At 43.5% G+C, this 21,231-nt stretch overlaps 1 protein-coding gene across 1 annotated transcript; it reads right to left on the bottom strand.

The window, feature by feature from the left end:
• Positions 1 to 15,523: 15,523 nt before the first annotated feature.
• LOC131218156 (uncharacterized) lies at positions 15,524 to 16,865 on the bottom strand. Its single transcript, XM_058212837.1, has 3 exons — positions 16,627 to 16,865; positions 15,859 to 16,018; positions 15,524 to 15,814 (listed from the first exon to the last, which is right to left on the bottom strand). Exons 1-3 carry the CDS (start codon positions 16,863 to 16,865, stop codon positions 15,524 to 15,526), a joined length of 690 nt encoding a protein of 229 aa, XP_058068820.1.
• Between the last annotated feature and the right edge of the window lie 4,366 nt (positions 16,866 to 21,231).

Raw genomic sequence — 21,231 nt, 5'->3', positions numbered from 1 at the left:
ACTTCTTCTCATTGGGCTTTCTACTTTCATGTTAGCAAAAGTGGTGGTTTCCATTTTAATCTCGCTGATAATTGATATCTATATTTCATGTTTACTTGTGCTAGTTATTGGAGTTTATCCTCAAAAGTATATGCTCAACATTTATCTTCTATAAACATCTATCTGTTGCACTTAAATATATTCTCATACTTGTAGATTACTTGTGGAATTTGAATTGCTACATTTATCAGTGAAAAACCCCACTTATATATGTACATTCAGACTTGGGATGTAACTTAATTGATTGTGATTATAATGGACTCTCGACCTAGTGGCCATTGTTCCTAATGGATTAGATTGAATATTAACGTGGGCCTACCATCCGCGGATCGTTGTGCCTATGTGGCTTTTAGGGATAATCCCTTTTTATTGCATTACTTAATGGACTATTACCCTATGTGGCTTTGGTTTAATATTTGCCCCATGCGGCTTCAATTTGTTATTTGCCCCATGTGGCTTCGATTGAATATATGCCTTTTGTGCCTTTATTAGATTATTTTCGTATGACATTGCAATGGTAAGTTTCACTTGTTGAATTCTGATTGGCCACTAATTGAGGAGGTCACCATTAAACATAATAATGTTGGAGTTTTGTGAGCCAGAGATGGTGGTATGGGGATACTATGTCTAAGCTGTCGACCTATGCTCAATGACGAGTCTCCTATAATGACCTCTGAGCTTTCTTAAATTGGCTGTTTGCAATTGAAATAATAACAGTTGGGCTAATCATGCATTCATAGCATACGAGCGATGATGGGTGGCTAATTTTGGATGCTATTGAACATGCCATTTGTTGTGGTATCGTTTTGCTAGCTCCCAGACAGTCGACAATTTACCCACTTTTGGTGAGTTGGTCACTACGCATGTAGTTGATGTATTTTCACCGGTGACTGGCCACATGCATGGGTTTTGTCTAAAAGTCAATTGGATGAGCATCCCCATTTGATGTGCATTTACGCATCCATACATTTAAATAAGATTCCATCGTGGATTGTTTTATACGTTTTCTTGTTTAAACTATGCTTAACTAATGTGGTGGTGTGCAATCTTGATGGGAATTTACACTGAGCTGGCCACTCATTCTTTGAATATATAACTGTAAAGATGATGCAGGTGACTTGAAAGATATTTATGTTCAGATTAATGAGGAGCATGATACAAATATTAGGGATGTTTGGCCATGTCTGCTTCAAGAGAAGCTGCGCAATCTTACAACTCAAGATTTGTTGCATTTTGTTCCCTTTCATATGATGAATTGATTATTTCTTGTATGTATTAGTATAGAGACATTGGTTTGTATAAGCCTTATGACAGTCGCTCATATATTTTGAATGTGCATGTAAACTTTTCTTTATGCTTGATTTGTTTCTCTTCCGCTAAAATGCTAATTTTGAAAAAGAAAAAGAAAAGAAAAGAAAAAAATATACGTGAAATTTGACTTTCTTTAAAGGTTAACACTTGGGTTTTTGAAAAATGAGTCGTATACTCGGGCTTCGGGAACTGGGGCGTTATAGTTTTATAGCTTATTTTAGGGGTTGAACCCAAAATTAAAGTATAAACAAAGTTCTAGAATTTTTTATAATTGATGGATTAATACTTTGAAGTTGATTATGAAGTTTACAGTGCGCTTGAGTATAGGAGAAAGTAATGCCCAACATTCATGAATCTTAAACTTCTAATATCTAGATTGTTTTCAAAAATCACTCGAGTTTATAGAACTTGTCCTGTAATTCTCAACTTATTTTTTCACTTACTTTGCTCGGGATTAGAAAAAATGCTGGTTGGGAGTTGTGTTGAGGGTCAAATATTTCATATTAGACCCTAATTATTACTCAATTTTGCGAACATGATACTGTTTAACGGCCTATTTTAATCATGTTTGTGATGCAAGGTGTATTTAGGAACTTAGACTGAAAAGGGTACTAAAAGCATGGATTTGATGCTCTGAAGTCACCAAGGCAAGGGATAGACTCCAGGGGACAGGGATCGAAGAATTTACACGCCCGGGATTCAAGAAAATCCAGTATTTCACGTTAAAGAGGCTAGAAATTCGTCCAGAATGCAAGACCACAAGGTTCCCACTATCCAATTGGTTCGAAACTTTATATCTGACCTAAGGACCCTAAATTAACCATACATGTCGAATTTTAACCCTTAAATCCCTGTGAAAGTGTCCCAACGGTCAGATCATCCCATGAATTATCAATCTGGGGCCCACTTAATATCTGGATATGCTTCAAAATTGGTCTCAACAACTTAAATGGGGTGAAAAAATGGATGGATGGATCAGATTTTTCACGCGCATCAATCTGGGACCCACTTTGCATACGTGGGAGTGCAAACCAGTTGTGCCCTCGCAGTGCACCGAGCAACTAAAGGAGGTCAACTTGCGTTTGACCACATGGTTTCCGCCCGATTTCAAATCGGTTGCGAACGTGAGAATAGAGAGTTGCGATCCTTTCTTGTGGGCCACCATCACGATTCAACGGTTCGATCTGAACCGTCCATTAGAGTCTTACAGGCCCACTGACCATGACCTAGGTGGAAAATTTTCAAGAAGCAGCGAAGATATGATTTCAGCCATTCAACGGAAGATAGACTATGCAATAAAATAATTCGTGGGCCACCCCGAATCTAACCCAGAACTAGCCAATTCCAACTAGTTTTTCGTTATGCATTCAGCAGACGAAGTAGATTTTCCTGAAGACATCGATCTTGGGCCCCACCATCAGCACATCGCAAGGAATTGTGCAGGCTTTGTTATGCATGTCCGAGATCCGGTTGATTCGGGCTATTTTGTGCCCATGGCCAGGATCGGTCCAATAATCCTGGCCGTTCAAAATCTTCCCAAGGTAGGGCCGACCAAGCCCAAGGGGCCTGAATGGAATGGATCTCACATCAGACTTATATTTTTGTTGAAACTCACATCAAAACACGAGACTATGTAATCTTCTTGCGCACGCCGCTGTGCTACATAAAGGAAGTTTCCGCACCGACCTAGCTGTCTCTTGCGTAGGTTCTTCACCGCCATAGCCCAGCCGACCGACCTCCTGACGAATATAAAAGAGAGAGAGGAAGAAAGAGAAAGGCATCTAACTGAGAGACGTCTGGAAAGAGAGAGAGTTTAGAGTTTTTTTTTTTAACTATTTGTTCTTATGAATTTTTGGAGATTAGCCTAATCATGTCAGGCTAAACCTCTTAGCTAGGGCTAAGAGGTGAAGCTTGTGGCGTAATAGGAATGATTCTACGGCTTTGATTCATGATAGACTGAATTGATGTTAATTTTAGTTTGATTATAAGGAATGCCTTTAGTTTTTAATTGTTTGTTGTGACTGAAATTACAATAGATCTGCGATGCTTTAAGTATTTCCTTTCCATTATTTTGATTGTGAAGATAGGAAGCCCTGTTATTCACCATTGCCCCTTGGACATGGTTGGATGATGGAATTCTTCCTAACATTCATACATCCTTTTGATTGATTGTGGATTGGTTTAATTATATTGTTTACTTTGTCTCATGGGCATGGTTTTGTGATGGAATCATCTCTAATTCTCATACCTTTCATCTCTTGAAAACTAGATCAAAGGAAGTTCAGATTGAGTTTTAGTGATATATCTTCCAACTGGAGGAAGATGGGACTCGAAGTCCAGTTGAGTTCATAAATCAAGCGTAGATCTCCCTGATTTCTACAAGTGGATCCTCTGAATCCCTAGTTTCCTACCTTTGAATTTACAAGTTTTAGATTAATATTTCACCATTATTCCCTCATATTTACTTGATTTAGATTTTATCTTCTTCTAGTTCTAGTTCTGGTTATTTTCAGATTACGTACAAGGTTCAGTCCCTGTGGATTCGACCTCGGTCTTACCGAGTTTATTACTACATCACAACCCTATACTTGGGGTGTGAACAGTGCCCACCATGATGTTTGTGAAAATCCACCTGGTCCATCCATTTTTCCATATCATTTTAGGTCATGAGAACAAGCATAATGTGGATCCAAAACTCAAGTGGGACATACGAGAAGGAAAAGTGGAGAAAGAGTTTCCTACCATTGAAAACTTATTGGGCTCCACCTTGATGTTTATATGCCATCCAAATTGTTTATAAGTTCATTCCGACTAAGATGAATTGAAAACACCAAACGATTAGCATGATATGAAACTTTTGTGGCCATATGAATGTTTAAACGGTGGTCACTGCATCTCCATTGTTTCCTCCCGTGCACCCCACTTGAGTTTTGGATCCACCTGGTTTTTGGTCTCATGTCCTGAAATGATTTGGAACAACAGATGGACAAGGTGGATTTTTCATAAACATCATGGTGGACCCCACGTAGTATCCCAGTGCAGGAACTTCTTGCAAAAGCCTTTAGCAGGAAATCCACATTCAGTAACACGTTAGTGGGAGCGGATTAGGTGAGACCTCATATCAGTAAGGTGGGTTTGACCCATGATTGTGGGGCTCACAGCGATGTATGCACCTTAAATCGACATCGTCCAACCATTTTCAAAGCTCATTTTAGGGATCGACGGTATGGATATACAAAAATTTCATTAAGGTGGACCCCACATTGTAAGGGTAACACACACTAAGGTTCCTAGGGACCACACCATAGGAAGTAATGGGGTTAATGATTTCTCCCATTGAAACATTCCTAAGGGCCACAGTGATGTTTACTTGTCATCCAACCCATTCATAAGGCTACAAAGACATGGATGAAGGGAAGAATGAAGGGAAAACATAAATATAAGCTTTATCGTTTATGTTCAATTCACACTGCTCCTGTAGTGTAGTCCACATGAGCTTTGGGTATTCTTAAAATTTAGGACCATGCCTAAAATGATATGGAAATATGGATGGACGATATAGATATGACACATACATCAGGATGGGTCCCATAGAGTCTACTCAATATAAGCACGCAAGTCCCTTGGAAATCGGATTAGGTACTGGGTTACTTAGTATGCTCTAATCGTACTGAGTAAACTCTGTTTGGCCCACCGTGAATGTATGTGGTTTATTCACACTGTCCATCTATTTTTCCAGCTCATTTAGGGGGTTGAGCCCAAAATTGAAGCATATCCAAAGCTCAAGTGGACCATACCATAGGAAATAGTTGGAATAATGATTTCCACCGTTGAAACCTTGCTAGGCCCCACAGTGATGTTTATTTGTCATCCAACTTATTCATAAGATCACAGAACATCACAAAACATGGATGAAGGGAAAAGACAAATATAAGCTTGATCCAAAACTTTAGTGGCCCTCGGGAGACCTTCAATTAAAATTGTATCTTATGGTGGATCCATTTGAGCTTTGGATATGCTTCAATTTTGAGCTCAGGCCTTAAAAATATATGGTAAATGGATGAAATGAGTGGATAAAATATATAAATAATGGTGGACCCCACGGAGTTTACTCGGTATGCTTGGCATAGTAAGTTACTTAGTGCGCAATCGGCTTCCGCCCCCTTGGTAAGGGTTGAAAATGAAAACAAAGCCATATCCCCCTTATCTCCCTGACCCAAAATCTCTCCCTCTAACTCTAAAATTTGAGCCCTAACAACACGTCATGAGGCTTGCAATGCTGCAGAAGTAATCATTGGAGGATTTTTCAATGAAAAGTGAGCTTATTTTTTGGAGTTTGATTTGTACCTTTTGAAGAACTGTTGATGATTTGCAATCCAACGACTATCGGACACTGAAATCTTATTCCTTAAATAGATCTGAGAGAAAAATATAAGTATGTTTCTTTAGTTTTTCTTTTTTCTTAGATTTTTATTTGATGTTGTACTTCGATGATTTTTATCGCAAAAAATGTCGCCCTTTCATTGAAAGAAAAGAGAGGTAATTGGTTAAAGTTCCCACTTGTTATTGGTGAGAACATGGAATTGTCGGCGATTTTTTAAAAAATATTGAAAAAATAAAAATATCGGCGAAATCCAGAAGAGAGATAAAAAAAGAGTTATAGTCTTGTTTTTATTATTACCCAGAGTGTTGGTGATAATTTGATAATATTGTCGATAATTTAAACACTGCGGCCCACTCATCAAAAATGTACTAAAACAGTCCTCGTCATATAAAGTACGACAATCAAAATAGGGCACATTAACAAGGTCCACAAGAGATCATGATGGGCCCATAAGAGGCATCAAAGTGGGCCCTAAATGTCCCGTAGAAGGCCCAAAAGAGCAACTCATAATCTAATACGGACGGGCAAAAGATGGGCAACGTGGCTAATCAATACATGCATCATGGTGGACCCTGCAGAGTAGGGCGCATGTTGCGTGGACAGCGTGCTTGCGCACACTGCTTCCACAGCATGGCCCACCACTGTGGGTCCCTAAAATAACACGGTGGGCCCAAGAAAATTTTCTAAGGCGGGCATGAAAAAAAGTCATTTACTGGGCGATGCGACCCACTAAGCTTTGGATCTAGCTCATTTTTAACCCACACACTTAAAATGAGCTGTCAAAGCAGATGGACAGCCAGGATATAAAACACTCCAGCAAGGTGGGTTGCAACAGCGGGCCACACTTGCTGACCAGGGGCCCTACCGCTGGACAACGTCCAGCAGGTTAGCTTCCTGCTAAAAAAGGATGGCGTGGATAAAACATACACATCACAGGTGAGCCTGGCACAAACGGAAACGGATTTTTTACTCCCCTGCCACCAGCCAAAGCTGGTGGTCGATGCTCTGTGGGCCCCACCATAATGTATGTGTTTCATTCATGCGGTCCATCTATTTTTCTAGATCATTTTATGGTATAAGACCGAAAATGAGGTATTTGCCCATCTCTACATTACGGGAATCGGTGTTGAATAAACTTCGACTATTAAAAACTTTTTGGGGCCATAAAAGTGTTGGATCGAGCTGATATTTGTTTTTTTAAAACCTTCATCTGAGCCTTTATCACCTAATCAACAGATTGGATGTCAAACAAACAGTACAGTGGGCCTTACGAGGATTTTAACGGTGGATATGCAATCACTATTGTTTTCCTGTGGTGTGGTCCACTTGAGATTTATATTCCTATTGCTTTTGGGATCAAGACCTAAAATGATTTGTAAAAATAGATGAAGAACATACATGATGGTGGGGCCCACAGAGCACCGACCATCAGCCAAGGGGCTGGAGGCAGGGGGAGTAGCCAATCTAGTGGTCGGTGCTCTGTGAACCCCAGCATGATGTATGTGTCTCATCCATGGCGTCCATTCCTTTTTCTAGATAATTTAATATCACGAACCTAAAACTGAGGTAGATCAAAATCTCATGTGGGCCACACAGTGTTGATTGAATTCTCACCATTAAAAACTTATGGGGGCGACAAAAGTTTTGGATCAAGCTGATATTTGTTTTTTGCCTTCATCCAGGTCTTTATGACCTAATCTACAGGTTGGATGTCAAATAAATATTACAGTGGGCCCTAGGAGGTTTTTAATGGTAGACGTTCAATCACTATTTTTTTCCAATGGTGTGGTCCACCTGAGATTTTGATATGCCTCATTTATAAAGTGAATTATTAAAATAATGTTTAAAAATGAATGGACGGTGTGGATAAAGCACAGATCATGGTGGGGCCCACATAACACCGACCACTAGCCACCTGGCTAGTGGCAGCATCACTAGCCAAGCTGCGTCTACAAGCTTGGGCAAAGCTGGTACTGGTAATTCCCTTACAAACAGGTTTGTGTGACCTTTGAACAGGTTGGATGTCAAATTCTGGTTGCAATGCGTCTGAAATCCAAACCGTCCATCCACTTGGAGAGCTCGTGAAAAGGCTTGAGACTAAAAATAAGACAGATCTAAAAAAAAGTGGACCACATTACAAAAAGCAGTGGGGGAATTGAATGTGTACCATTGAAAACTTTTTGGGGGTCACAGAAGTTTTCGATCAATATGCTATTTGTTTTTCCTCTTCATCCAGGTCTTGTGACCTCATGAACAGATTGGATGGAAAATAAACGATACGGTGGGCCCTACGAATTTTTTAACAGTGAAAATCATTATTCCTGCTGCTATTTGTGGTGTGGTCCCGTTAATCTTTGATATGATTCACGTTTTTGTATAGTGCTCTAAAATGATCTCAAAAAATAGATGAACGGTGTGGATATAATAAATCCATCACTGTGGGCCCATGTAAATTTGATCTACTTTGAACCGTTCGTACAACTCGGAGCTCGAGGAGCGTCAGCCCATGTCTTCGCACGACACGTACCTACACCAGCTATATAGCTGGTGTGTGGTACACCAGCCAATCTGCTTCCGGCATTTAACCACCATTTCTTTCATGCGGTGGGGTCCACTTTGGATGGCTTGGATAAGGCACCCACAATCATGGTGGGGTCCACAGCAGGCCCACATGTTGTCTGGATAGCAAATAAACATTACAGTAAGTTTAGAAAGTTTGAAAGGTAGGCATCAATCACCACTGATTTCTTTGTTATGGTCCACTTAAAAGTGAGCCCCATATCCTAAAATGAGTTGTCAAATTATTGGACAGCCCACGGGAGGCGGATTGCGTACTGAGTAACTCAGTACGCTAAGCGTACTAAGTAAACTCTGTGGGGTCTACTATTATTTATGTATTTTATCCTATCCGTCCGTACATTTTACCATATAATTTTAGGGCCTTATCCCAAAACTGAAACATATAAAAAACTAAAGTGGACCACACCACAGGAAACAGTGTGAATTAAATGTGTACCGTTGAAAATTTCTGGAGGGCATAAAAGTTTTGGATCAAGCTTATATTTGTATTTTCTATTCATCCATGTTTGTGTGATCTTATGAGAAGGTTGGATGACAAATAAACATCACTGTGAGGCCTAGGAAGGTTTCAACCATGGGAACCATTATTTATATTGTTTCCTGTGGAATGGTTCACTTTAGCTTTGGATAAGCTTCAATTTTGGGCTCAACCCCTAAAATGAGCTGATAAAACGGATGGACGGTGTGGATAAACCACATACATTCACTGTGGGCCCAATATAGTTTACTCAGTACGATAAGAGCGTACTGAGTTACTCAGTACGCAATCGGATTTCCAGCCCACAAGGGCCCATGGCCCATTTTTATAGCCGGATCAGGTGGGCTGCTTAGATAAGTCACATACATCATGGTAGGAGTCCATGATAGGTTCCACGACCCCTAGAATGGGCTATGGTGGGTCCATTAATCTGTTGCCCATAGAGTAGTCCACTAGAGCTTGGATCTACCTCACTTTTGGGTTGGCCCACCAGAGCCCATGGCCCTTTTTGGGGCCAGATTAGGTAAGCCTCTTGGGGGTAGCACGTATATCATGGTGGGACCCCATAGTGGGTCCCACTGCCCCTGGTTGGGTGCAAAACAATAATCATTTGTGGGTCCAATAAGGTTACCACATTAGGTGTCAATGCCCGTTATTCACTGTGGTGCGGTCCGTATGAGATTCAGATCTATCTCATTCTTTTGGATAGGCTTTTGCAGGAAGTTCCTGCGCTGGGAACTAGGTGGGGCCTACCATCATGTTTTTGAGAAATTCACTCCGTCCATCCTTTCTTTGAGCTTATTTTAGGACACAAGGCCAAAAATGAGCTGGATCCAATACTCAAGTTGGCCGAAAGCGCGAGGATTGAATGCCCATTGAAATATTAGTGGGGCTACCGAAGTTTTGAATCAGTCTTAAGTTTATGTTCACAGTTCATCCCCGAAGAATGATGTTACGAACGTTATGGATGGCATGTAAACATCACTGTCGATCCTAGGGAGGTTTCAACGGTAAGAATTTTCCTACCAACATTTTCTTCTAGCGCGGCCCACTTGAGTATTGGATCTTGCTCAATTTTGCTTTCAAGTCCTTGAATGGGCTTAAAAATACGGATAGATAGTGTGGATTTCTCGAAACATGACAGTGGGCCCCACCTAGGTTTCCAAAGCGTAGGAACTTGGCAGGAAATCCGGGTCCCATTTATTTGGCCCATGGCCTAAATGTTCTGGCAAATTGGATGGATCACATGGATAGAACACATACGGAAAGGGATTGGCTACTCCCCCTGCCACTAGCCAATGTCTAGTGGTCGGTGCTCTGTGGGTCCCACCATGATGTATGTGTACGTTTATCCAAATCTCAAGTGGACCGCACAGTGTTGATTGAACGCCCCCTATTAAAAACATTTTGGGGCCACAAAAGTTTTGGATCAAGCTGATATATATTTTTTCCCTTCATCTAAGTCTGTATGACATAATCAACAGGTTAGATGTCAAATAATCATTACAGTGGGCCCTAGGATATTTTTAACGGTGGACATTCAATCACTACTGTTTTCCCATGGTGTGGTCCACCTGAGATTTAGATCTACGTTATTTTTGGGATTAAGTCAAAATGGATGGACGGCGTGGATAAAACACATAAATCATGGCGGGTCCACATAGCACCAACCACTAGCCACCTGGCTGATGGCGGCGTCACTAACCAAACCGCGTCCTGGATACCCCATAACCTTCAAACATAGGAGCGTCCCTGGAGGCTGCTTGTAGCCAGCGTCAGCGGCTAGGTTATTTCTTCTTCCTTCTTCCTTCTTTTTTTTTTTTTTTTTTTTTTTTTAAAAATATTATATTTTTATAAAAATATGCAGGTGGGGTCCACTTAAAAAACCCATTCCGTCCGTCGGTTTGGCCGGGTCATGATGGTGGGCCCTAGGAAGCTTTTAATGGTAGCTATCCAGGAGGTATTAACGGTGGTCTTTCAATCTCCAATAGACATATCGCAGTGGGCCCTAGTAAGCTTTCAATGTGGTAAACAATCCACAGTCTCAGTGGTGCAATCCACTGGAAATTTAGATTTGACCCGTTAAAAATTATCCGAAAAAAAAAATGGATAGACGTGTCAATTCTCTCAAACATCATGTGGGCCCTACACTCCATGTCCTTTCGTGACCTTGTTCACAGGTTGGATGGAGGATAACAGCAAGGTGGGCTCCACAGCGTGGGGCACACGCTGCTGCTATCCCACAGCGTGGCTAGAGCTGTACACGAGTCAAGTTAGCTCAGTCAGCTCGCTTGACTCAACTTGAAAAAGCATAACTGGCCTCGGTTCAAAATTGAATTCGACCGGGTTGAGCTAGTCGTTGGAGCTCGAAAAAATTTCGAGCAAGTTCGAGCTTGCTTGAGCTCGACTCGACTCGGATTGAACCTCAACTTGAATTGACTTGGATCGAATCGGTTCGGTGACTCGGTTATTTTGATATTGATGCTACTCGCCAAGTGTTTGATGAAATGACTCAACAAAGTGTTGTTTCGGGTCATACATTCTCCGCGGGATTGATTGGTGGCAATGGAGGAATGGATATGAAACAAATCGCTACAAAAAAACCTCTGCATTATAAAACTACCCTCATATCTTGATTTTGATGCTACCCGCCGAGTGTTTGATGAAATATGTAAACTGCTGTTACTATTTTTCATTCTGTGAGGAATTGAAGATGCACTCTATGTTTTTGAGAAAATTTCGCACAGGCTCAAATTGGCCTGAGTTGTTGATCGAACCGAGCCGAGTTGAGTTCGAGTTAGGGTTAGCTACTGGCCGAGTCGAGCCAAGTTGTACCAAACTCAACTCAATTTGACTTGTGTATAGCTCTAGGCATGGCCAACTCGTGGGCTCCACAAAAGCAGAGAGAGAGAGAGAGAGAGAGAGAGAGAGAGAGAGAGAGAGAGAGAGAGAGAGAGAGCCGCCACTATAGGGTCCATATTACAAACAATATATGTAAGGCCCGTATCCTAGTCCGTATTGTTTCTTAGACTCTTGTGATCTTCCCCGTCGAATTCCGGCAACCCTAAATTGCATCCTGTGGATCTAAGTCGACTCGACTCGAAACTTGTACCATTGTGACCGCGCCGTCGCCGCGGTACCAACATCGCGTCTTGCGCATTGATGCGATACCCAGGCTAGGAGTTGTGAGCCCGTGTTTATTTAGAGAAAAATGCCGCGCATTGCGAATTTCGAGAGAATCTCTACCCAATCTATCACATCAATCAATCAAGTACAACCGATCTCTCACTCATACCTCTCTCTTCACCAAGTTAAATAAACCCATGCCTATCCCATCCCTTTCTTACCAACAAGTTAAGGCAACCCATACCCGATGCCACCTCATGCCACATAAGTCAACAAAGCCCATACTCTCCATTTCACCTTCTCTTAAAACACCTTCTCCTCTTTCATTCTCTCTACCATTTCCAAGCAACCCAAGAGAGGATCATCTAAGCATTTCCCCAAGGAGAACAAGTGTAGCCCACTTCTTACCCCCCTCATCTCTCATCCTAGCCCTTCAATCTCCATCATCCTCCATCAAAGTTGAAGCCAAAGAGCTTAGTATTCCAAGGAGCCTAGAAGATTTGCAATCGGTGGTTGTTTTTGTAGGATTAGATTGTATTTTGATGATGGGCCAAGTGGGGCCTACCGATTGATGGTATGGATCTCACTTTAGACCTTAGGTGTGGCCGATGGCTCACCATGATTCATATGATCATCCCATGATGGGGCCATTCTCCATGGACCCCATCATGATGTTTATTTTTTCATTTATGGAAAGGTCTTCTAGACCTTGCATCTTTTGGTGGAAAAGGATCTCCACTGTTAATTTTTATGATTTAGGGCCCACATGATTTAGGACCTATTTTGATGTATATATTGTAATTACATGGCCCACCTAGGGAGGGCTCATAGTAACGGAGAACCTCCCCTCCATCACACTTCTCTCTCTCTCTCTCTCTCTCTCTCTCTCTTTTCCATCTCGTGGCCCACCCACGTGGGACCACCATAAAGTATGAGATTTATCTATACCGTCTATCAGAGGAGGCTGCTGGACTGACGTCCAGTAGCTTTGGGACCCACATGGCATGTGTTATCCCCACACTGTTCATCCATGGGACCCACCTGCGACACGTGTGGGGACCACCACGATGTGCATGTTTCATTCCAGGCCACTCGTCCAGGGCCTGGATGCTGGAGTTGCATAAAAAAATATAATAAAATAATAATATATGATATTATATGGTGGGCCCCACGTGGGACCCACCTCTATGGAAAGGATTGGCTGATGTACTTTACATCAGCTATATAATTGCTGTATTAACGTCAGCAAGTTGTGTGGGTTTGATCATGAGGTATGTATATCCACCCGTCCAGTTTGCTGGACGGTGGGACCCACTGTTGATGTATATGTTTTATACCCACACCATCCCCCTTTTTTTAGGGCGTGGGACCTACCCACAAGTGTTGCATGTGTGGGGTGGGCCCCACCTTGATGTATGTGTTTTAGCCACATCGTCCAGTCTACTGGATGTGCGGCCGACTTGATGTATGTGTTGTACATCTATGCTGTTCATTTAGTGGGCCCATTTGGAAGGTGCAAGTTCACCTGTTGGCTGTGCAGGGCCCACCTGTTGTGAGGCCCAATGTGGTGTATTTAAGGCCCAGATGGTGAGGCCCAATATGATGTATTTGAGGCCTAGATAGTGAGGCCCATTGTGATGTATTTGAGGCCCATGAGTGAGGCCCAACGTGATGTGTATGAGGCCCAGTGTGATGTATGTGAGGCCCAGATGGTGAGGCCCATTGTGATGTGTTTGAGGCCCAAATGGTGAGGCCCATTTGATGTATATAAGGCCATTGAGTGAGGCCCAGTGTGATGTATATGAGGCCCATGAGTGAGGCCCAATGTGATGTATATGAGGCCCAATGTGATGTATGTGAGGCATTTGTGTAAGGCCCAATATGATGTATATAAGACCCATTGTGATGTATGATTCCACCTCAATGTATGTAACGATGTTTATGATGCCCATTCATCTTCCTAATTGGTTCTAAATGGGCCATGCCTTAGGAGCAATGATGGTTTAATGTCTATATTGTAAGAGTAATGATGGTTAGATGTCCGCATAGTAACCCTCCCTAAGGCCTATTATTAGGCCCATTCTCATCTTCCCTTAGTGGGCTAACCTAAACCGTTGGGCCCCCATAATTGTTAGGCCTATTCTTAATATAAGTAGGCCGTCTAGGCCCATCCTTGATATAAGGAGAGTATATCATCACCATATAACATGCTTAGTATAGCTCCACGATCCATGCCCATGCGCATCATATGTATGCTTGATATAAGGAGTGATTGATCATAACACATGCCATTGGGCGGATTATTATGGGACTCCCAGATAGGAGGATTTGCCCACATGAACGGGCGGTACGCGCAGGATTGCTACATGACTGGATAGTGTGATTCATGCATCTCGCATTATGTAACATGACTACTGTACGCCCTAACGATATCAGGGTCGTAGCCTTCACAGGTATATCGTGGATGACATGATTAAACACCAAAAATCTTTCTCTACATGGAGTGCGATAGATGTCCCTGGGTAAAATTTCCTAAACCTTTATGGTACTAGGAGGTTGCTTCAATATCTAAACTGAGTGGATGCATGAGCGCCAAGTGTTGAATACCAGGAGGCCGCGCTTCCCACTGTGTCGTGGTCGATTAGAAGGGGGTGCGGCCTTACTCGCCCGAGAGGAGGGGACAAAGCTAGGCTGAGTTTGACCAGCTCGAGGAATGGGTCTGCTATCGACGAGCTGGGCCCGATATTGGCGGGCAGATAGTGAGGTATCTTCCACTCACCTTGTTGCGCGTGATGGGGTGTCAATCTGGTTTGGAGTGTACTAGACCCCGGTGATATTACAGGGATGAGCTATATTATTATGTGGATTCATATGAGGATTAATATGCTTGAATTGCATCTTGCATCGCATGACCTTGGTATGGGAGATAACATTCACGCCTTGCATCGCATGGCCTTAGTGTGGCCGATAAAATTCATGCCTTGCATCGCATGGCCTTGGTGTGACCGATAGCATTTATGCCTTGCATCGTATAGCCTTGGTACGGCTGATAGTATTCATGGACTCCCTAGCATATTCTGCATTACTCTACTATTACATACTTGGCATATACCTTGCGCACATACTTTCACCACCCTCTAAGCTTTCTATAAGCTTATTTACGACCGTTGCATTACATGACGCTAGGACATAGTTGAGCAGGAGCAGGAGTGTGCAGCTGAGCTTCCAGAGCCTTTTGTTATCCATTATATTTCCCTTTATGCATTGTACTTAAAGTTTTTGATCATAGTGGATTTGTAATGATGTTGTTGGTTGTTGTTTGTGGGTTATGCTTATGGTTATGCTTCTTATGAGATAAATGTACGTTGGAAATCCTGTTTATAGGATCCCAGGATCAGAACCTGGTATATGGGTGCTTGGAGCCGAGAATGGGGTACTAAGGAGGTTGTTGGCACCGGATTCGGCAATCAGAAATTTTGTGAGCCCGATTTCCAAGTTTAGGGCATGACAGAAGTTGGTATCAGACCGTAACTTGGGAATAACTCAGGACAACATCACATATTTGTTATGAACATAGGATGATTAGGTCCCGAGTGCGTAACCTTCTAGTTTAGTTCCCTAATGCCTGAGCCTGCAAGGGTTCTCAAGGGTGATAGGCGCCTTTGTTCTTTTTTGTAGATCATGCTGCCTAGGTGAGGCACTCGAGCGACCCGAGCAACCCAAGCGGGCGGCAGGGGAGGTGCCTGTCCCCTCTGCGATCTCTGTTGTTGCTGTTGCCACTGCGGCGGCCTAACTTGCTGCCTCTGCTGCTGCGGAGGAGGCCTCGGGGGCTGGTGCTGCTGTCGCTGCTGTAGAGGCTGATGCGGGGGTTGCTGCGGTACCCTCAGTTGCTGCTGCTACAGAGGATGAGGACACTCATGCCTATGGTGTCCTGTCTTACTGTAACCAAAACAAACTCCGATGAATGGCCCTGAAGATGAGGTTGAATGCACTGCTGGTGCTCGAAAGCCTGGGCGATTGGTACGCCGATGGTGCTGCTGCTGACGGGAGTTACCAGAGGGCGCCTTCTTCTTCCAGTCTCCTCCCTGATCGTGGGTCCTCTGCAAGGTAGCCTAATCGTCCTTATAGACCAAGGCCTTCTGAACAACCTGGTCGAATGTAGTAAGCAAATGTCCAACCACACGGCTACGAAGGGCGGGATGCAAGTCGTTCACAAAACGGCGGGCCTTCTGCCTCTTATCATCAACAAGATAGGTAGCGAATCAGGACAAAGCGATGAAGCGCGCCTCATACTGAGACACAGTCATATCCCCCCTGAACAAGCGTCTCGAACTCCAACGCTCGCTGCTACTGAACATGCTCAGGGAAGAACTTCTGGTCGAATCGATCCACGAAGTCCTCCCAGGTCCATATAAAATTTGGTCTGGTCGATCGGGAGACGGATGCCTACCAATGTTGAGCCTCCCCTTGAAGAAAAAACTGCCAATGGAACTCACTGCTGTGGTGTGCATTGCATGGTGTCGAATATCTTTTCACCTCGGAGCGCCACAACTCAGTTGCTAAAGGATCCGGCTCACCCCTGAAACGCGGGGGATCATGCTGACGAAAATCTCATAGCAGAGCACTCACTTGCATCTGGTCTGCCTGCTCAGGAGTCTCTACTGGATGTCTACCTTGTCCCTATAGGGCGGCGGTGACTGCTTGCAACATATGCTGTAACTGCTCGGCTCCGACTGGAATGGTAGGAAATGTAGGGGCTGCAGTGGCCTTAGGCAGAGGCACGAGAACTGTGGGAGCCTTTGGCATAGGTACAGCAGGCTCGGGTGGGGGAATTGGAGTAACTGGAGGCTCAGGAATAAGATCCTTGATCGGTGGAGCGGGAAATGCTCGGGTCGCTCGAGTTGCTCGAGCACCACAGGTGCCTCTAGTGCCTCGTCTAGGTGGCATCGTCTACAAAATCAACAAAGGTGTCCAAGGCTGATGGACGTTAGAAAACCAAATCGGAAGAGTACGTGTTCGGGACACTACTTTTCCTAAGCTCGAAGCAGATATGTGATGCCATCCTGAGTTATTCCCGGGTTATACTTTGATACCAACTCCTGTCAGAGCCGAGCAGTTGCAGTAGATGCTGCAAGCAGTCACCGCTGCCCTACAGGGACAGGGCATAAATCCAATAGAGACTCCTGAGCAGGCAGACCAGATGCGAGCGAGCTCTTTGCTACGAGATTTTCGTCAGCATGATCCCTCGCGTTTCAGGGGTGAGCTGGATCCTTCAACAGCTGAGTTGTGGCGTTCCGAGGTGGAGAAGATCTTCGACACCATGCGGTACACACCGCAACAGCGAGTTCCATTGGCAGTTTTTCTTCTTCAGGGAGAGGCTCAGCATTGGTGGGCATCCGTCTCCCGATCGACCAGACTAGATTTTGTATGGACCCGAGAGGACTTCGTGGGTCAATTCGACCAGAAGTTCTTCCCCAAGCACGTTTAGTAGTAGCAAGCATTGGAGTTCGAGATGCTTGTTAAGGGGGATATGACTGTGTCTTAGTATGAGGCGTGGTTCGTCGCTTTGTCACGATTTGCTACCTATCTTATTGATGATGAGAGGCGGGAGGCCCGCCGTTTTGTGAACGGCTTGTGTCCCGCCCTTCGTAGCCGTGTGGTTGGACATTTGCTTACTACATTCGACCAGGTTGTTCAGAGGGCCTTGGTCTATGAGGATGATTAGATTACCTTGCAGAGGACCAACGATCAGGGAGGAGACCGAAAGAGGAAGGAACCCTCCGGTAGCTCCTGTCAACAACAGCACCGTCGGCATACCAGTCGCTCAGGCTTTCGAGCACCAATAGCGCATTCAGCCTCATTTTTAGGGCCATTCACCGGAGTATGTTTTGGTTGCAGTAGGATAGGATATCGTTGGCATGAGTGTCCTCATCCTTCGCAGCAGCAGCAGTCGATGTATCGTAACAACCCCCACATCAGCCTCCACAGCAGTAGCAGTAGCAGTGACAGTAGCACCAGCCCTCGAGGCCTCCTCCGCAGCGGCAGAGGCAGTAGGTTAGGTCGCCGCAGCAGCAACAGCAGCAGCAGAGACCGCAGAGGGGACATGCACCTCCCCTGTCGACCCAGGGCAGATTTTATACCTCGCAGCAGGACCCTCAGTCGTCTAGAGGGGTAGTCGAGGGTATTCTTCCTGTCTCCGTTTGTATTATGCATGTGTCGTTTGATTCTGGAGCATCTCATTCATTTGTGGCCAAGGTGTTTTGCCAATCGACGGGTCTACCATTGGAGTCCACGCATGAGGCTGTTGGTGCCGAATTCGGCGATCGAAAATTTTGTGAGCCCGGTTTCCGAGTTTGGGGTGTGACAGTCCTGGTGAGTCCACCTCAAAAAATGGATAGATGACATGATATAAAATGCATAAATCATGGGTGGTTCCCACGTCAATGGGCCACCCCTCCTGGATAACAAAAAAATTAAGGAAAAGGGCCATTTGGTCGACATCTATCCCATAAGGGAGCGTCTTCGGGCTATTCACACAGTTTGGCTTATTGTATCGTGAGACCCACATGGACAGTCATAATGGGGTAGATGATGGCCCCCAAACCTCACAAATCAGAATGGGGCCCACCTCCTTCCTCCCAACAACACATACAAATAAAGAAACCAAAGGGAAGCATTGCGCTACATGGTGACAATTGTATATCATGCACTCACCATCATCGGCTAGGATCTTTACATGGCTTCAAAGGTAGGTTGGGATCTCTATTGATGGAGATTCCAAGCTCAATATTCCTCTTCCTCTTTTTCCCTTGCTTTCTTCTCTCATTTTTTCTTTCTTTCCTTTATTTATCTTTTCTTTTATTTCTCTCCTCATTGAAGAGCTCCTACGTATGAGGGATTTTTATTTGGATATCTTTTGTTACAATGGGAAAAATGAGAGAGAGATTGTAGGCATCCTGGGGAGAGAATGATATGGGGAAGAGGATTGCATAGGAGAGAGGCGGGGTTGTATGAGAAAAAAGGGGGATGGGGATGGGTTTGTTTGACTTTGTTGTACCATGGCATAGGGGAAATAAAATATAGGGGCATTTTGGGTAGTCTAGGGGTTACTTTAGTAGCTTGTGTAGGGGTATTTAGGACTTTTTCAAAGGCAAGGTAATGATGTCTTTGAAAAAGAAAAAGGCCTGGGGGTATGACATGTCATTTGCCAAAAGTAGTAGTAGTTGTAATTTCACATGGGTGAGAAATATTCCTTAGATACTTGCAAGTGGGGTACATGCCACACATGTGCGTCAGCCTTGATTTACACACATGCGCATATCTCTTAAACTCAGGCGTGTCTCACAGTGTTGTGCGGTCACTAGGGTATTTGTCTCGGGTCGTTGTGGTACAAAAATATGAGCACGATCGACAATTGAAAATCTAGCTGATCTCGATATAAAACATAGACGTTCGGAAGGTTCTAGTAGAACATGAATCTCATATCATGAGAATAAAGTATTCCCATCAAGTAAAAACATATATGTGCTAAAATAATATTCACATCTATGGTGCATGAAATTCTATAAAATAGTAACTATCTTTGGGTTTGTCACGAATGGGGAAGACCATTGTATCTATATGAAAATATTTTGGAAGAAGTTTTTAATCATATCTCTATATGTGGACAATATTATTCTTATTAGAAATGACTTGGAGATGATAGATGCTAATAACCATTGAAAATCTTTGAATTTTGAGATGAAAGATAGAGGTAAAGCAGTTTGCATGCTAGGATTTAATATTGATTGAAGTCATTCTGAGAAGTTTATGTGCTTATTTCAACAACTTTACATATAAAGCATTATCAATCATTTTAAAATATCAGGATGAAAATATATGATTACGCTAATAGAGAAGAGTCTCAAGTTGAGTGGTGTATGTGTCCCAAAAATAATTTGAAAAAAAAGAAAATACATAATGTCCCTTATGCTAATGCAAATGGTAGCCTTATGTATGTTATGTTATGTATTTATGTCATGCCCTAGACTCGGTAACCGGACTCACAAGGAACCCGATAGCCGGTTCTAGCCACAACAGCCTCCGTAGTACCCCATTCTCGGCTCTTGAGGCAGGTTCCGATCCTGGGATCCCATAAGGAGGATTTTCATAACCATATAACCATTTCCAATATGAGCATACCCAAGATCACAACAAGTATATCTGAGAATAACAAAGGCACACATCACAAAATCAACTATGAATTTGAACTTTTATAAGTACAAGTAGAAAAGGAATACATCTGATAGCAAAATAAGTAGGAAGAAGATCTGCAACACTAGTCCAAGCTCTACCGCTACGATATTGACTTAGGATTACCTGCACGCATCAATCATGCATAAGCTTATAGAAGCTTAGAGGGTGGTGAAGGTGTGTGACAATAGTGCACAGAAGAATAATAGGAGATACAGGAAGGGAAATATGATCAATGATAGTATCGCTAGCCTTGCCGAGGCTTATCGTGAATACAATGCAATGAGTACTGGGCGCCTTACCAAAGCGATACATAAAGGGGCTTAAGTAACCGATGCAAATGCAATACAAAGTGATGCCAATGCTCATGTCCAAAGCCACATATCAAGTACATTTCCAATCATAAGGAAATCATCGGGGTCTAGTACACTGCTAGATAACTGCCGCTTTCCAGACCCGCATAGTCAAATGAGCCTAAGAGACCTTACTACCTGCCTATGGACAACCAATCACCAAAAAGGCTCGACAGCAGCAGACCCATTTACGAGCTAGTCAAATATAGCCTGACAATGCCTTCTTACACCAGGCGGGTAAGGCCACACCCCTACCCAACCGACTACATGACAGTGGGAGTTGCGGCCTAATGGTATAAGGCCCTCGTGCGCTCATAGTTTTCACTCGGTCATGGCATTGGGGCATATCCTTGGTACCATGGAAGTTTTGAGAATTTCACCTATGGGCATCTTATGCACCTTGTATGCTCAAGTAACATTTTCGGTGTCCACTCATACGGCCATCCACGAATGTCCCTATGGAGGCAAGGCCCTGACGAAGCAAGGGCGGATCATCATGAAATGTGATGCTAATGCATGAGTTACGCACATAGATCATACACCAGCTTCAAGCATTCGATGTGCACAAGGGAAGAAACTCCATCTTTTTATCCTTTCAACCCAATGACCCAACACAATGCAATCCATTCACACAGATGATGCATATGGGTCATAATGATGTAAGTACGCTACTCGATGGTGATGACATGGATCATACTCCTCCTTCCCAAGGAGGGATAAGGTCTATA

The sequence above is a fragment of the Magnolia sinica genome, chromosome 11, assembly GCF_029962835.1.
Source record: "Magnolia sinica isolate HGM2019 chromosome 11, MsV1, whole genome shotgun sequence".
Classification (NCBI taxonomy): Eukaryota; Viridiplantae; Streptophyta; class Magnoliopsida; order Magnoliales; family Magnoliaceae; genus Magnolia; species Magnolia sinica.
Note: the sequence above shows the minus strand (reverse complement) of the source record. Positions and strands in the feature narration are given on the sequence as shown.

Coding starts and splice junctions, on each gene's coding strand:
- LOC131218156 (XM_058212837.1), bottom strand. CDS start 16,865: ATGCCACCTAGACGAGGCACTAGAGGCACCTGTGGTGCTCGAGCAACT. Junction 16,019..16,626: donor GCCGAGCAGTTACAGCATAT/GTTGCAAGCAGT, acceptor GCTACCTTGCAG/AGGACCCACGATCAGGGAGG. Junction 15,815..15,858: donor CGGAGTTTGTTTTGGTTACA/GTAAGACAGGAC, acceptor CATCCTCTGTAG/CAGCAGCAACTGAGGGTACC.